At 38.8% G+C, this 14,525-nt stretch overlaps 1 protein-coding gene across 3 annotated transcripts in view; it reads left to right on the top strand.

Moving 5' to 3' along the window:
* Positions 1-14,525, top strand: part of TDRD3 (tudor domain containing 3) — a 130,528-nt gene that overhangs the window by 77,196 nt on the left and 38,807 nt on the right. For all 3 annotated transcript variants that reach the window (XM_084767881.1, XM_084767880.1, XM_084767882.1), the window contains one exon: positions 12,387-13,237. In XM_084767881.1, coding sequence (XP_084624007.1) covers positions 12,387-13,237 — 851 coding nt within the window. The remainder of the gene's footprint in view (positions 1-12,386; positions 13,238-14,525) is intronic.

Genomic DNA, 14,525 nt, shown 5'->3' with positions numbered 1-14,525 from the left:
ATCATGATATCTTCTGCTAAGCTCCCTTATTTCCTGGATTTTAAAGTTTATATTAAGGAAGTGATAACATTCACTAAGTAAATAGTTAAATCCTCTTTAATAAGCATTTCTAAGCTCCTTAGTTGGTTTGTTTTTGTCTCATAAATGACAGTGCGTTTTCTGGCATATTTATAGTCTGTAATAATGTTTGGACCTTTATTTGGAAACTCTGTTGCTATAATCAGGCCAACTAGTTGTTTTGAATGGGTTAGGCAATACTTTAATCAGGCTGATGTGAAAACACTGCTGATTTACTGCGTCACTGTTGTTACACTGTCTGAGCAGACACTCATTCCATCAGCTGCAGCTTTCTGTCCCGGACTCTAATGATGCTGACACCATAAAGAAGAGATCCATGAGTCCACACTTAAGGATAAGCAGCTGCACAACAATGAAAACATCTGTAGGCAGAAATCATTGTGCTTGTAGTTGTTTCTCTCTTCTCTTGGCTCTGTGTTCATTTATTCAGTGAAGACACTAGGATTGATGGGAGCACTTGATTGGTGTTTGCTTCAAGTATATTTTTTTTTTTTTTTGAATATACTGTTTTGTTATTTTTCCCTTGTTAATTTACTTCCACTAAGTGACGGTATTCTTCAGTGAGCTACAGTTTATAGGAAAAAAACAGTTGAGACAAGTGCCTGAGCTGGTTTTCAGAGAATTTTGTAATTTCATTGTTTCCTTTTAATTGAAGTTAAAGCCTGGAATATATTTCTCTGATTACATTCTAGTATTATACCTTCACTGATGGTAGGGAATGTTGAACGCTTTTCTGAGGAACATCTAGAAAGCTTTTCAGGATAGTCTAAACAACATCTAATGGATAGGTACCTTTTTTAGACTATTATGATCCCATGGTTTGATTTAGGTTCATATTAGCTTTGTTGTCTTGGTCATTATAAAAGCTGACACTATAACGACTACTTTTAAGTCACTGGTTTGTAGATTTGGACCTTCAAAAAGTATGTGTGAGTAGGAGGCATAGCTTGGTGGCAGGCATTTCCTCAGTATGCGTGAGGCCCTGAGTTCAGTTTTTAGTAATACACAAAATGCATGTATAGCATGTATAACATATACGCCACACACATACACACACACACACATACACAAACATGCACACACACACATTCACCTATGTGCCTATATACACATAAATGTACACTCACATACACACACATGCACATGTAGCATTAGACACACCACACACGTACACTTACGTACTCATGTGCATGGACGCATGCACACACTCATATACACAATTCTGATAGATCATTGAATAATAGAGCTTTCTTTAGCCTCTGTGTTTTGTTTCTGTTCACTTCAAGCACTGTCTCAGGATTTTGTTTAGTTTTAGGATTCCAAAAGTCAATATTTGTCTTTGTTTGGTTTCTAGTCCTGTGATACACACCATGACCACAAGCAGCTTGGGGAGAAAGGGTCTATTTCCTCTGAGAGTTTACAGCCTTCTATGAAGGGAAGTCACAAATCACAGCAGGAACTCAATGTAAGGACCTGGAGGCAGCAACTGAAGCAGATGCTCCCCGTGGCTTATTTAGCCTGCTTCTTATATAGGATCCCCTGCGCAGGGTTGGCACCACTTGCACTGAGTTGGGTCCTCCCATAGAAGCCATTAATCAAGAAAATGCCTCCTAGACTTGCCTACAGGCCAATGTGATGAAAACATTTCCTCAGTTGAGATTCCTTCTTCCTAGATATGTATAGGTTTGTGTCAAGCTGACAAAAACCAGCCAGCACAGCAAGCTTGGTTCTGGATGGACTTCTTGTGTCAATTTCGTTATGTAATTCCAAACCAAAATTGTGAAACCCAAGTGCCTACAAAATATGGATCTTTTTGATTATGATATAGTGCCATAAAGTGGGAGATTTCATATCTGACCTTATATGGCAGATAACAGTCAAAATGTAGGTATGCTAACAGCACTGGGGTATTTATACTTAGATCTCATCCCTAAATATGCCAAAATATAGAATATAAATGTTCTCAAGTACTTTGAAGAATATTAAATATGTATCATATTCTGTATAGTGTTTCAAATTAATTGAGAAAATATATATCCTTCTTTAAAGACAAGATTTTTTTCTGTTAAATTTAATACAGGTTAGTAGTACATTTACTTTCATATCATATATAATTCCTCTAGAAGGTCCAAGTGTGCTATCACTTCTAAAAATATTCCACCAGACATAACTGATCATTTCTTAGAAAATTCCTTCTGGTATTAGCTTTTAAATCCCCCTCCCCCACTTTCTTTTTCAGCCCAGGCAGCTGAACTCAGGGCTCCATGCAGCTTAGGCAGGTATTGAGAACTAAACTGCACCTCTACACACTGATGGACTGTGACCTGGAAATGTCAGCCAGATAAATGCTTCCTTCCCCAGGTTGTTTCTCAGGGTGTTCTATCACAGCAACAGAGCATCTAGTTTCTTGTGGTTTGTAGCCTGCATATTTTAGAAATCTTAACATGTTATATGCATTACCTATGTAAATATTTTCTTAAACTAGTCATTTAGCCAGCACTAAGCTACACACATCTCCAGAATTTACTGGCAGCCAAACCTCCAAAGGACTTAGATGTTAAGAGAGTCTATAAAATACCTTGAAAAGAGATTGTATGGGTCTGTGAGTTCTTCCAGACTATGGCTTAGAATACTACTACTTGTGCTTGTAACTCAAAATGAAGTTTTGAAATTATATGTATATATATACATATATATATATGTAAAACATATCAATCAAATATTAGTTACTTGGGGAAGATTATCCCCATTGAGGAGATTGATGCTAAATTTATATAGTTTTACTTTGTGGTGTAATATATAATTAATTTTCTTGGATACTTTGTTTTATTAAATATGGACTTACTTTTTCAGAATGCTAGCAATATGAACTTTTCTTTCCTTTTTACTCTTCTAAGGTTTTCTTCTCTGTTTAAAATGATGGATGCTATTTATTGAGAACTGTTTTCTAGGAACCGTGCTAAAGGCTTGCCAACACTAAATGATGTTGTGATTTCCATGTGACAGATAAGCATGGTTGAGGAGAGAAAATGTCTTACTCATAAGAACTAAAGATCTGGGACTTGGGATATTTTCTTTTTTCCAATTTATGACTTTCTTTGGTTTGGCATTTCTGAACATCAATTTATTTTGGGAGGAAAGAGCAATTAGGAGTTTAGCTTTTAGATATAATAAGTTTGTAAGATCAAAGAGCGAGGTCAGTCAAGAAGTTGAATGTAGAGGTCACATCAAGGTGGAACAACAAGCAGCGTGGCCTGAGCAACTGTAGTCTCAGGTGGTTGTGGGCTGTGAGTCCTCTGGAAGAGGAGCAGGCACTCTTCAGTGCTGAATCTTCTTGCAGCCTCCACCCTACAGTCATTCTCAACTTCATATGGACAAACAAAAAACCCCGGATAGCTAGAACAACTTTGTACAATAAAAGAACTTCTAGAGGTATCAACATCCCTGACTTCAAGCTATACTGCAGGGCAATAGTAATAAAAACTACATGGTACTGGCATAGAAATAGACTGGATGATCAATAGAATCGAATCAAAGACCCAGAAATAAACCCACCCATTTAAGCAAACTTGATTTTTGACAAAGGAGCCAAAACCATACAATGGAAAAAAGAAAGCATCTTTAACACATTGTGCTGGTCTAACTGGATGTCCACATGTAGAAAAATGCAAATAGATCCATATTTATCGCGCTGCATAAAAATCAAGTCCAAGTAGATAAAAAAAAAAACCTTAACATAAAATGAGATACACTTAGTCTAATAATAGAAGAGAAAGTGTGGAACATCCTTGAGCGGAATGGTACAAGAGACCACTTCCTGAACAGAACACTGACAGCTCAGGTTCTAAGATCAACAATTAATTAATGGGACCTCATTAAACTGAGAAGCTTCTGTAAGGGAAAAGACACCATCAATAGGACAAAATGGCACCCTACAGAACAGGAAAAGATCTTCACCAGCTCTACATCCAACAGAGGGCTGATATCCAAAGTATGTAAAGAACTCACAAAACCACAAACCAAATAGCCCAATTAAAAAATAGGATACAGCGCTAAACAGAGAATTCTCAACAGAGGAATTTCTAATGCCGAGAAGTACTTAAAGAAACGTTCAGTTTCCTTAGTCATCAGGGAAATGCAAATCAAAACAACTCTGAGATTTCTTCTTACACCTGCCAGAATGCCTATGATCAAAAACTCAAAGGTCAGGTCATGGTAGTGAGGGTGTAGCGCAAGGGGAACATTCCTCCATTGATGATGGGAGTGCAAACTTGTACAACCACTTTGGAAATCAATTTTGTAGTTTCTCAGAAAATTGGCAATAGCTCTACCTCAAGACCCAGCTATACCACTTCTGGAAATACACCTGAAAGATACTCCACCATACTACAAGGGCACTTGCTCAACAATGTTCATAGCAGCTTTATTCGTAATAGGCAGGATCTGGAAACAACCTAGATGTCCCTCTACCAAAGAATGGATAAAGAAACTGTGGTACATTTACACATGGAATAGTACTTAGCTATTAAAAACAAAGACATCATGAAATTTGCAGGCCAATGGATGGAACTAGAAAATGTCATCCTAAGTGAGGTGACCCAGACCCAGAAAGACATACGTGGTATGTGTTCACTTATAAGTGAATATTAGCCATAAAGCCCAGGATATCCATGCTACAATCCACAGATCCAAAGAATCTAAGTAACAAGGAGGGCCCCAGGGAGGATGCCTGAATTGCACAAAGAAGGGGAAAGAGAAGCCATTGGAGGTGGATGGAAAGAGGGAACTGGGTGGGAGAGGTGCTGGAGTAGGGATTGGGTGTGGGGAGAGCATAGTATGGGGGACTGAGGGAGAGAAGGAAAATAGCTGGGGGACCTCTGGGACAGAGGTGGCTCCCAGGAGTCTACAGGGGTGACCCTAGCCGAGACTACTAGCAGTGGGAGATATGGAGCCTGAAGTGGCCAGCGCCTGTATCCACGTAGGACTTCTAGTTGGAGGGATGGGGACACCAGCCCACCCACAAAACCTTCAACTCAAAGTTTATCCTGCTCACAAGATATACAGGAACAAAGATGGAGCAGACATTGAGGGAATGGCCAATCAGTAGCTGGCTCAACTTGAGACCCATCCCATGGAAGAGAGCCAAACCCTGACACTACTACTAATACTCAGCTATGCTTGCAGACAGGACCCTAGCATAACAGTCCTGAAGGGCTTCACCAAGCAGCTGATAGAAACAGATTTAGAGACCCACAAGCCAAACATTACACGGAACTTGCGGGGGGGGGGGCAGTTCTTGTGGAAGAGAGGAGGGGATATTGGGGAATTGGAGGGGTTAAGGACACCACAAGAACTATAAAGTAAACCTAGGCCCATGGGGGCTCACAGAGACTGCATCACAAACTAAAGAGCATGTGTGGGCTCTATCTAGGGCCCCACACATATGTAGCAGATATGCAGTTTGGTCTTCATGTGTGTCCAAACAACTAGAGTGGAGCTGTCTGTGACTCTGCTGCCTGCCTTTGGATCTCTGTCCCCTAGCTGGGCTGCCTTGTCTGGCCTCAGTGGGAGAGGATGCACTTAGTCCTGCTGAGACTTACTGTGCCATGTTGGTTTGGCATCTATGGGGTGCCTCCCCTTTTCCTCAGAGAAGAGGAGGTTAATAGGACAGGGGGGTGAGGTGGGGCATGATGGGGGCACTGGGAGGAAATGGGAGAGGGGTGCTTGTGAGATAAGTAACTTAATGAGAAGATTTTATTTTGTTGGTAAAGTACTTTAAATTTTACATGATGATTTAATAGCTTTGTATTTGTATACTTGATAAGAATGACAGTTTCTGGCCTTATGCTTTAAACTCTAACTCCGAATCACAGAAAAGACATTTATAGAAAAGACATTTAATAAAGGAAACAAAGTTATAAGGCTTAAACTGGTAAATTTTTAGAACAGGATATTATGATTGTCATAAAATGTACTCAGTACTTTAAAGATTTATACAAAATATCCTGATTTATACAACTGAAGAAAGCTAGTTGAGTTTTGAGCTGTAAAAATATATAATCTCTCCCTCTCCCCCTCTCATATATATATATATTCATACATATATGTGTATATATAATATATGCCTATTATAGAGTGTTGTGTTCACTTATACACTACTTAGTTAACTCTATCTTCTATAATAAGTATCTTTAATGAATTGTTTTTGCTTTGCAGAAATTGTAGGGTTTCAGCTTGTTCAGCTTATACATTAGTACCCTGCCGAACTGGCCCTGGATTACTAAGGACCATCAGACCATATGTGGACGTTCTTTTTGAATTTCATTTTGTCAGTGTACTTTGATACTTTTTTTCCGTAAGATAGCTTTGTATTTTATCAGAATATTTTGGCTTTAAATTGCAAGAATTTGGCTTTTCTAATGTGGTAATATAGTTTGAAAATTTCAAGAATATGTATTTTAGGGAAAGTGTTGAGTCTAAAATTATTGTGGTCTTGACCTTGAAAAAAATACTCAGTTCAGAAAAAAACGCATGTAATTTATTTTAGAAAGTACTAGAGAGTAGTTTGCCTTATTCCTTGCACATATTAATTGGGGCTGACTATGTTACTAGACACTGTTCAAGGAGAGAAGTAGCAAACAAAAGTCTTATATCTTACATCCTGCAAAGGCAGCGAGTGAGCAAAGCAGTTCTGCTCTGTTACAGCTGCTGTGTGCACGTGCTAGAATCTAACTTAATCTCAAGGGCAGGTGAAATGGTCCTAATTTTTGGAATGAGTTCTGAGCTGATAGCTGAAGAGAAGCCAGAGGAAGAGCCTTGAACATGTGCAGACACTGTGGAGATAGGGATGTGTAAATGAACACGCTGACCTAAAACTGCTTAGGACAAGGCCTCTCATTTCCCCAGAATACACAGTACTGTGTTTGAGTGGCTATGGAACTGACAGAGAGGAGGCAGAAACAGATTTGGTAACACAGTACTTTAAAAAAACATTTCTGACAAAAAAATGCTTTAATAATAATCCAGAATTTTATGAGAAAATTGTAAAAACAGCTCATGGTTATTACTGATTTAAAACTAGTATCTTGACAATGTGCATAACTATGGCCTAAACTAAACTAATTTGTTTGTTAAATATATAGGGAAGTTCTCTGGATTAAACTATTTATTTATTTTCATCTGTAAGCAGCACCAGCATGGTGTGCAGTTTAAGCCGGGCCCTGGCTGTAGGTGGGATTGCTGTGTTGTCTATTATGTACGTTCTCAGAATTTTCATGATTTATTAATTCATAGTAATAAGGTTCTACTTTATAATTTCCTAATAACGGAGTTTTATTTCTTCAGGAAGTTTGGGACATTAAAATTTTAATAAATACACTCATCTTAAGCTTAGTGTTTAGTTTAATGTATATCATTTATTTGATGGAATTTATTGAGCCTAGGAAAGCAGTGTATATTTTTGAATAATTAATGAAGAATTTATCAGATTAAAGGAAATGCTAATGTATGTGTAATCACTTTTCTGGCTTTGGTGTCTTTATTTAGTGTAAATGAGAATCAACCTAGGGATATTGGAAGACAAGGTGCTTTTCCCTTTGAAAGCAGCACAGGTGACGGTGTTTTTAGATAGACGTGAGAGGGCTGTGCGTGTGCTCACTTTGGAGCACTCTTCTCTCTTGTGCTGCGTTTCTTATTCTTTAGAGCTCAACTAAAACACACAACACTTCTGCTAGTTTTATAATAATCTATTTCTTTTGAGATTTTTGCTAATTTTCAGCTGCATTATTTTCTACGTTAGTGTCAACTCATACCATTATAAATGGCCATTATAAGACAATTAAAGACAGAGGCCATGCGTTTGAGAATGGGGTGGTGGTACATAGGAGTGGTTGGAGGGAAGAAAAGAGAAAATTATATAACTATATTTTAGTTTTGAAAAGTAAATTATATTCTAAAAATTGGGGGCTATTCAAAGCTTTTATAATAAAAAAATATGTCAGAATAAAAGACTATTAAAGCTTCCAGCACTGAACTGGATGAAGCAGCTATGCTCACTGACTGAGAAGTGCTAACACTGCTAATCTCACAGTAGGCTGGAGCCCCTACCTGTGAAGAACAGAAGCATTTTGTTGTTGTGTATGGAAATGTGCAGTTTCTGTGCATTGCATTAAAAAATAACCTCTGAGACTTTAACAGTGTCCGTATGTGGAGGTGCAATTACTTTGTCACTTTTCCAGTGATAGGGCTGCAAGAGTTTTCAGTTTCTAAAAATTTAAGGATATATGGATTTTTATTTAAGTGAAAAAAAGTATGAAAGTACGACTTTATTCAGGAGGAAGGGGATTGAACCTGTGATGGTTATAGGACAGTCCTCGGGTAGAGAATGTGGGGAATTCAGGCTGTCCAGATCAGATAGAGAAGAGGGAACCCACAGGCAAAGGGACTCTGCCATTTCCCACCAAGTGGAGGGCTTCTCTGTAATGCCAGACTTTGTCCTTAGCAGCAGGATTTCCTGATAATGTATCTTGGCTATACTCTTTTATAACATTGCAATAAAGTTTTCAATAAAGCATTCTTTCTACCCTACTTACACGAGCAAACAAACAGAAAGCTAAAGTTAATATTCTAAGTTGTGGTGGGCATTCATGGCAATGGGAATGTGTAAATCAGTGGTTCTCATCCTGTGGGTAATGACACCCTCCCCCAAAGACTGTAGTTTTAAAATACAGATAATTACATTACAAAATCACAGGTATGGCATAGCAATGAAAATAATTTTATAGCTGTGGATCACCACAACATGAGGAGCTGTTTTAAAGGGTCACAGCATTAGGATGATTGAGTAGCATTGGTATAAATAGGCACGAACTTCGCATCCAAGTGCAGGACTTTCCTGGGTATTGGTAGATAATCTCACTTATATAATTATAGTGTTTATAATGTCATAATAATGATCACTAATGTTTACTGAGAGTTCTAAGTATTTTACAGATTTTAAGTGAGTTTTTTTACATAATACATTATTTATATGAGTGTTTATTGATTTTAAGATGAGATTAAGAAAAGTTAAATATCTTGTCTAAGGTTATAGAACTGATGGATGGCTGACCCTGATACAAACCTCCAAAATATGCTCTCTCTACATGCTGATTTTTAAAGCTTTTAACTGTTGAACCAGTTCTTTGTAATGGTTTTAGTTTTTCTGCTTGAATATGAAATACTGTTAATTTTAAATCAGGATTTATCAGTCCTGGCATCCAAATGTATTTTTCAACCATTCAAGGATTACCAAAGGGCTTTTGCACTTTCTGCACTTTACCAGAATGAACAGATGGAGGTGATTAATATGTCACTGGGTACTTGCTGTTTGCTTTTTCTGGGGATGTAGATTGGCATACTGAGAAGACATGGGCTTTAGCCTCAGTGAGGTTTTACTTTACTTTCTCAGCAGGTTTTTAGCTGAGGCCCATTGCTTTGACTCTATACTTGTGAAATAAAGACAATAAGTCTGTACTTTCAGGATAGACGTCTAAGTAGTATGTGCACAGAGTCAGGTTTTTTTCCCCCCTTTTATTAGAAATAGTTCTTTTTCTTACGCAGTATAACATGATGATGGTTTCCATGCCCCCTAATCCTCCCTTATATAATAAACTAAGATAAAACAAAGCTAACACATCAGAACTGGACAAAATAAACAAAAGGAAAGAGCCCAAGAAAAGGCACAAGAAAGAAAGCCACTCCATTGCCTACTCAGGAGTCCCATAAAAACACTAAAGTAGAAGTGCTGTGCATATGCAGAGGACTGGTAGAGTTAAAAAGGAGAAGGAAAAAGAATAGAAAAATAAAAAAGTAACTTTTTTTATTTTAGATAAGGAAGATAGCTGACATGGCATTATGAGACAGGGGCCTCCGCAGATGCCGTTGAGTTCATTTTTAGTTTGCTGTCTACTGCTGGGCACACGGCCTACCTTTGAGAGTAATTTGTTTCTCCAGTGAGACTCCCTTAGAGGAAACTAAATTCTCACTGGCAAGTGGTTGTCAGTTGGAGATTTCTTTGGTCTTAGGAATAAGACCTGAACTGGTGAAGACCCATGTAGGCCCTGTGCATGCTGCCTCAGTTTCTCTGAGTTCATATGTGCCTCATTCATGTTGATATAGAGGCCTTTCTTGGTTTTCTCTATTCCCTGTGGCTCTCACACTCTTTCAAGGCCCACATCAACGAGATTCCCTGAGACCCGAGGGGAGGAATTTGACCAAAACATCCCACTTAAGGATAAGTGTTCCAAGATATCTTACTCTCTACAAAATGTCTGGATATGGATATCTGTATTTATGCCTATCTGCAGGAGGAAGCTTCTCTGATGATGGCTGAACAAGACACTGATCTTTGAGTATAACAGAACCTCATTGGAAGTCATTGTTCTGCTACGTTGTGTTTTAAAGGGCAGTGCGTTTTGTTCCCTGGGCTATCTAGTCTCGGGTTCTTGGGTACCCAAGCAGTATTGGGTATGGGTGCCATCTTGTAGAGTAGGCCTTAAATCAAACCAGATATCGGCACAAACTTTGTGCTACCATTGCGCTAGCATATCTTGCAGGCAGGAGACTAGATCAAAGGGTTTGTGCCTGGTTTGCTGTTTATATCTTTTCCTATGGTAGCCTGCAGAGTATATTCCTAACCCAAAGACATTAGAACATATGGATGAAGGTTCTATGTAGGCACCGGCTCAACATCTCCATGTTCAGTGAGTTGTGTAGATGTTGTCTTCAGCCCTGGGGCCTTGCCGTTTGTGGAGGGCAGCCTATAGTCTTGGAAACAGCCTGGCTTTTTGTGGGTTAACATGGGATCCCTAACAACTAACAACTCAGTTAGCTGATCTTGTCTCTTTTGGTGGATGTTTTATTCCTTGGTTTCTGTTGTTATCTCTGCTCCTTAGGAGAGTATAGTAGCTGTGTATTGCCTGGTAGAAAACACTTCTGGACTCCTGATAATTGTGGCCACTGGGGGTGGTTGGGGTAAAATTGTTTTTAGTGAGTAAGAGCTGACGCTCAGAAATGTGAATAGGAGCTGAGGAAGTTTATAGGAGGGAGGAAAGCTGGGCGCTCCACTAGGACTACTTAGTCCCCTGGGAATGGGGGCAGAGAGTATGGAGAGGCCATAACAGGTAGTCCTCTACAGAGGTGGTGATGAATTTGGGGCATTGGATTTGGAAAAGAGGAGGGAACAATCATAATCTACAGTTAAGCTCCTTGCTTCCTTGGCCTCTGTGTTCCCAGGCAATACCTGCTAGAGTTGTGGGCTGGGATGAACAGGATGAGCTGAGAGGAAGATACATGAACCTCTGGAGCTGGAGGTAGACAGTAGGGGAGGCTGCAGCAAATCCTACTGGCGTGAGCCACCACAACTGGCCTGAAAATTCTCTAGGAATGAGTATGTTTTTAAGATCGATACTCTTGGGGAAATTTTCTCATCAGTCTAGTTGGCAGGCATTTGGAGCCTTGGGTATTTCTTTTTGTCATAATTAATATATGGTTAGCATGCATTTAGAAACTTATGTAGAAAATAATTCATTTTACTTTAACTGATCTGTGGATCTGCTTTGATGAGTTTTATTTGCTTGCTTATCTTGCCATTTTGAATCTCTATTTATAGTCTGGTTTAGAACTTTTAAACATCTCCTTTATTCTTGTTGATCTAAGCACTTTATATGACAGTTCTTGGGCTTCTAGTGAGTGTTGGAAACAGGGATGTATTAAATTGGTGTTTGCTATCTGGACATCAATAGGGTATTTCTTGGAATGCAAGACATAGGTTAACCAAATGTCATTAGTACCCTTCTTTGGAAAAGTGATGATCCTAGGTAAAGTACAGGACCTGTTTCTTGACAGGGATTTATGTCAAAACAAACAAACAAACAAACAAACAGAAAAACCCAAACATTTTCATCAAAGACCAATCATTGTATTGTGTAACACTGTAGGCATTTTTATGAAACAGTAGGAGAAAGAGAATGTGTGTGTGTGTGTGTGTGTGTGTGTGTGTGTGTGTGTGTGTATCCTCATTTGACATAGAATAAATTTGCAGCTACTGAACTACTTTTATCTTGATGCACATCATCACTTTACTTCATGAGAGATAACTAGATAACTAGAACTCAGAAGAAGCTGAGAGGTAAGGTAACATGGCATGAAGACAGGGGATGTTAAAATAGTAACCTTTTACCAATATAATAATTTTAGGCATTTTAAAAGTAAGTAGCTATAAGTGCTGTTCCTCATTCTAATATGCCTGATGTACTTCTCCCTTTTAGAACCTAAGTCTCAGCCACAACACCTTCATCAAGGACAGCACAGAGTGTCGAATACTGAACAAAATGGGATAAAAGATAGCAATCAAGCGAGACATCTTCCTCGAAACGATACCAGGCAGCTGAGAAATGAGAAGCCTCCTCGTTTTCAAAGAGACATCCCCAGTTCGAAGTCAGCTTTAGAAAGCAGCATATCATCTAGAAATAGAGGCTCTGAAAGACCCAGTGGTTCTTCAGGTTCTGAAGTGTGGCCTGAAGAGAGGATCAAGTGCGATAGGCCGTATTCTAGATACGACAGAACTAAAGACGCTTCATATCCGTTAAGTTCTCAGCACAACGATGGCACTTTTAAAAAAAGAGATAACTCTATGCAAAACAGATCAGGAAGAGGTCCGTTGTATGTAGAGGCAAAAGAAAACCCACCTCCTCAAGAATTTGTAGATTATAATAATCAAAAACGAGGGAAAAGAGAAAACCAAACAGGTAATCCTGATCATTTTTATGACAGGAAATCACGGACAATGAATAATGAAGCTTTTAGTGGTATGAAAATTGAAAAACATTTTAATGTAAATACTGATTACCAGAATCCTGTCCGAAGTAATAGTTTTGTTGGTGTTCCGAATGGAGAAACAGATATGCCACTGAAAGGAAGACGTGTAGGACCAATTAAGCCAGTAGGACCTGTCACAGCTGGACCCTATGATGATAAAATATTTTATAACAGTGGCCCCAAAAGAAGATCTGGGCCAATTAAGCCTGAAAAGGTGATAGAATCATCTATTCCTGTGGAGTATGCAAAAACGTGGAAACCTGGAGATGAATGTTTTGCACTTTATTGGGAGGACAACAAGGTATGAATGTTGCAGACACATTGCTACATACTGTCAGATGTTCTCCTGGGAGTCTTAGGTGGTATTCGGTATTTTACTCTGTTTGTGCTTGTTTTGAGCCCTTAAGGAGATTTATAGGTATGTAATTCATAAAAGAAAAAAATTTAACATCTTTTGTGCATGCTTAGGCAGAGTTTGTTTTAGTTTACACATGAGAACCATGTTAAAAGTGATTAAACTTAGTTCAGTCATATTTTACTTATCATATTTTAAACTATAGATGTTTACTTTCTTGAAAATGAGAGAGAGAGAGAGAGAGAGAGAGAGAGAGAGAGAGAGAGAGAGAGAGAGAGATATTAGCTAGTTTTTCACCTTATAATAAATAAATTAATAATTATGAGTTGGCTAAAGGGAAAAGAAAGAAGCCATGGTGGGAAAGGAGAAGGGGAAGACATGGAGGAAAAGCAAAAGGAAGTACAGTGATACAAATCTTTTGACAGCTGGGAAACTGGGTGAGCACGAGAAGGGAAAAGAACCCAGAATGTTGTTAGGTTTTTTTTTTTTTAAATTTTATTAGTTCATTGAGAATCTTCTGTGGTGTGCTTAAATATATTTGCTATCTTTCTTAACTCTGCCCAGATCCACCCCTTGCTCCTTCCCCATTCAACTTTGTGTCCTGTTTTTCAATTTTTTATTTAAAAAATGTATTATCCCCATCAAGTTTAATTTGTGTTGCCCATATCATCTTAGATGTGAGGTCCTCGAGTGTAGTATGGTCAGCTTACCAGGAAGTACACTCTAAACAAAACTGGCTCTCCTCTCTCGCCACCTATCCAGGGCCAGTAGTTCCTCCCAGAGGTGGGGCTGCCCTCTTCCTCTCTTCAGGCTGGATTGATAACCACTTTTTAAAAAAATATATTTTATTAATTTATTCATATTATATCTCAATTGTTATCCCATTCTTGTATCCTCCCATTCCTCCCTCCCTCCCATTTTCCCCTTATTCCCCTCCCCTATTACTGTGACTGAGGGGAACCTCCTCCTCCTGTATATGCTCATAGGGTATCAAGTCTCTTCTTGGTAGCCTGTTATCCTTCCTCTGAGTGTCACCAGACCTCCCCATCCAGGGGACAGGGTCAAATATGAAGCATCAGAGTTTGTGTAAAAGTCAGACCCCATGCTACACTCAACTGTGGAGAATGTCCTGTCCATTGGCTAGATCTGGGAAAGGGTTTTTTTCCTTTGGTAATTACTTCGTACCTCTCAGAGTTCTGAGAGCTAGCCATGGGGACTGAAGATTCCAGGCTAG

This window comes from Acomys minous (assembly GCF_964271855.1).
Source record: "Acomys minous genome assembly, chromosome: 18".
NCBI classification, from domain to species: Eukaryota; Metazoa; Chordata; class Mammalia; order Rodentia; family Muridae; genus Acomys; species Acomys minous.
This window is presented reverse-complemented; position numbering and strand designations above follow the sequence as displayed.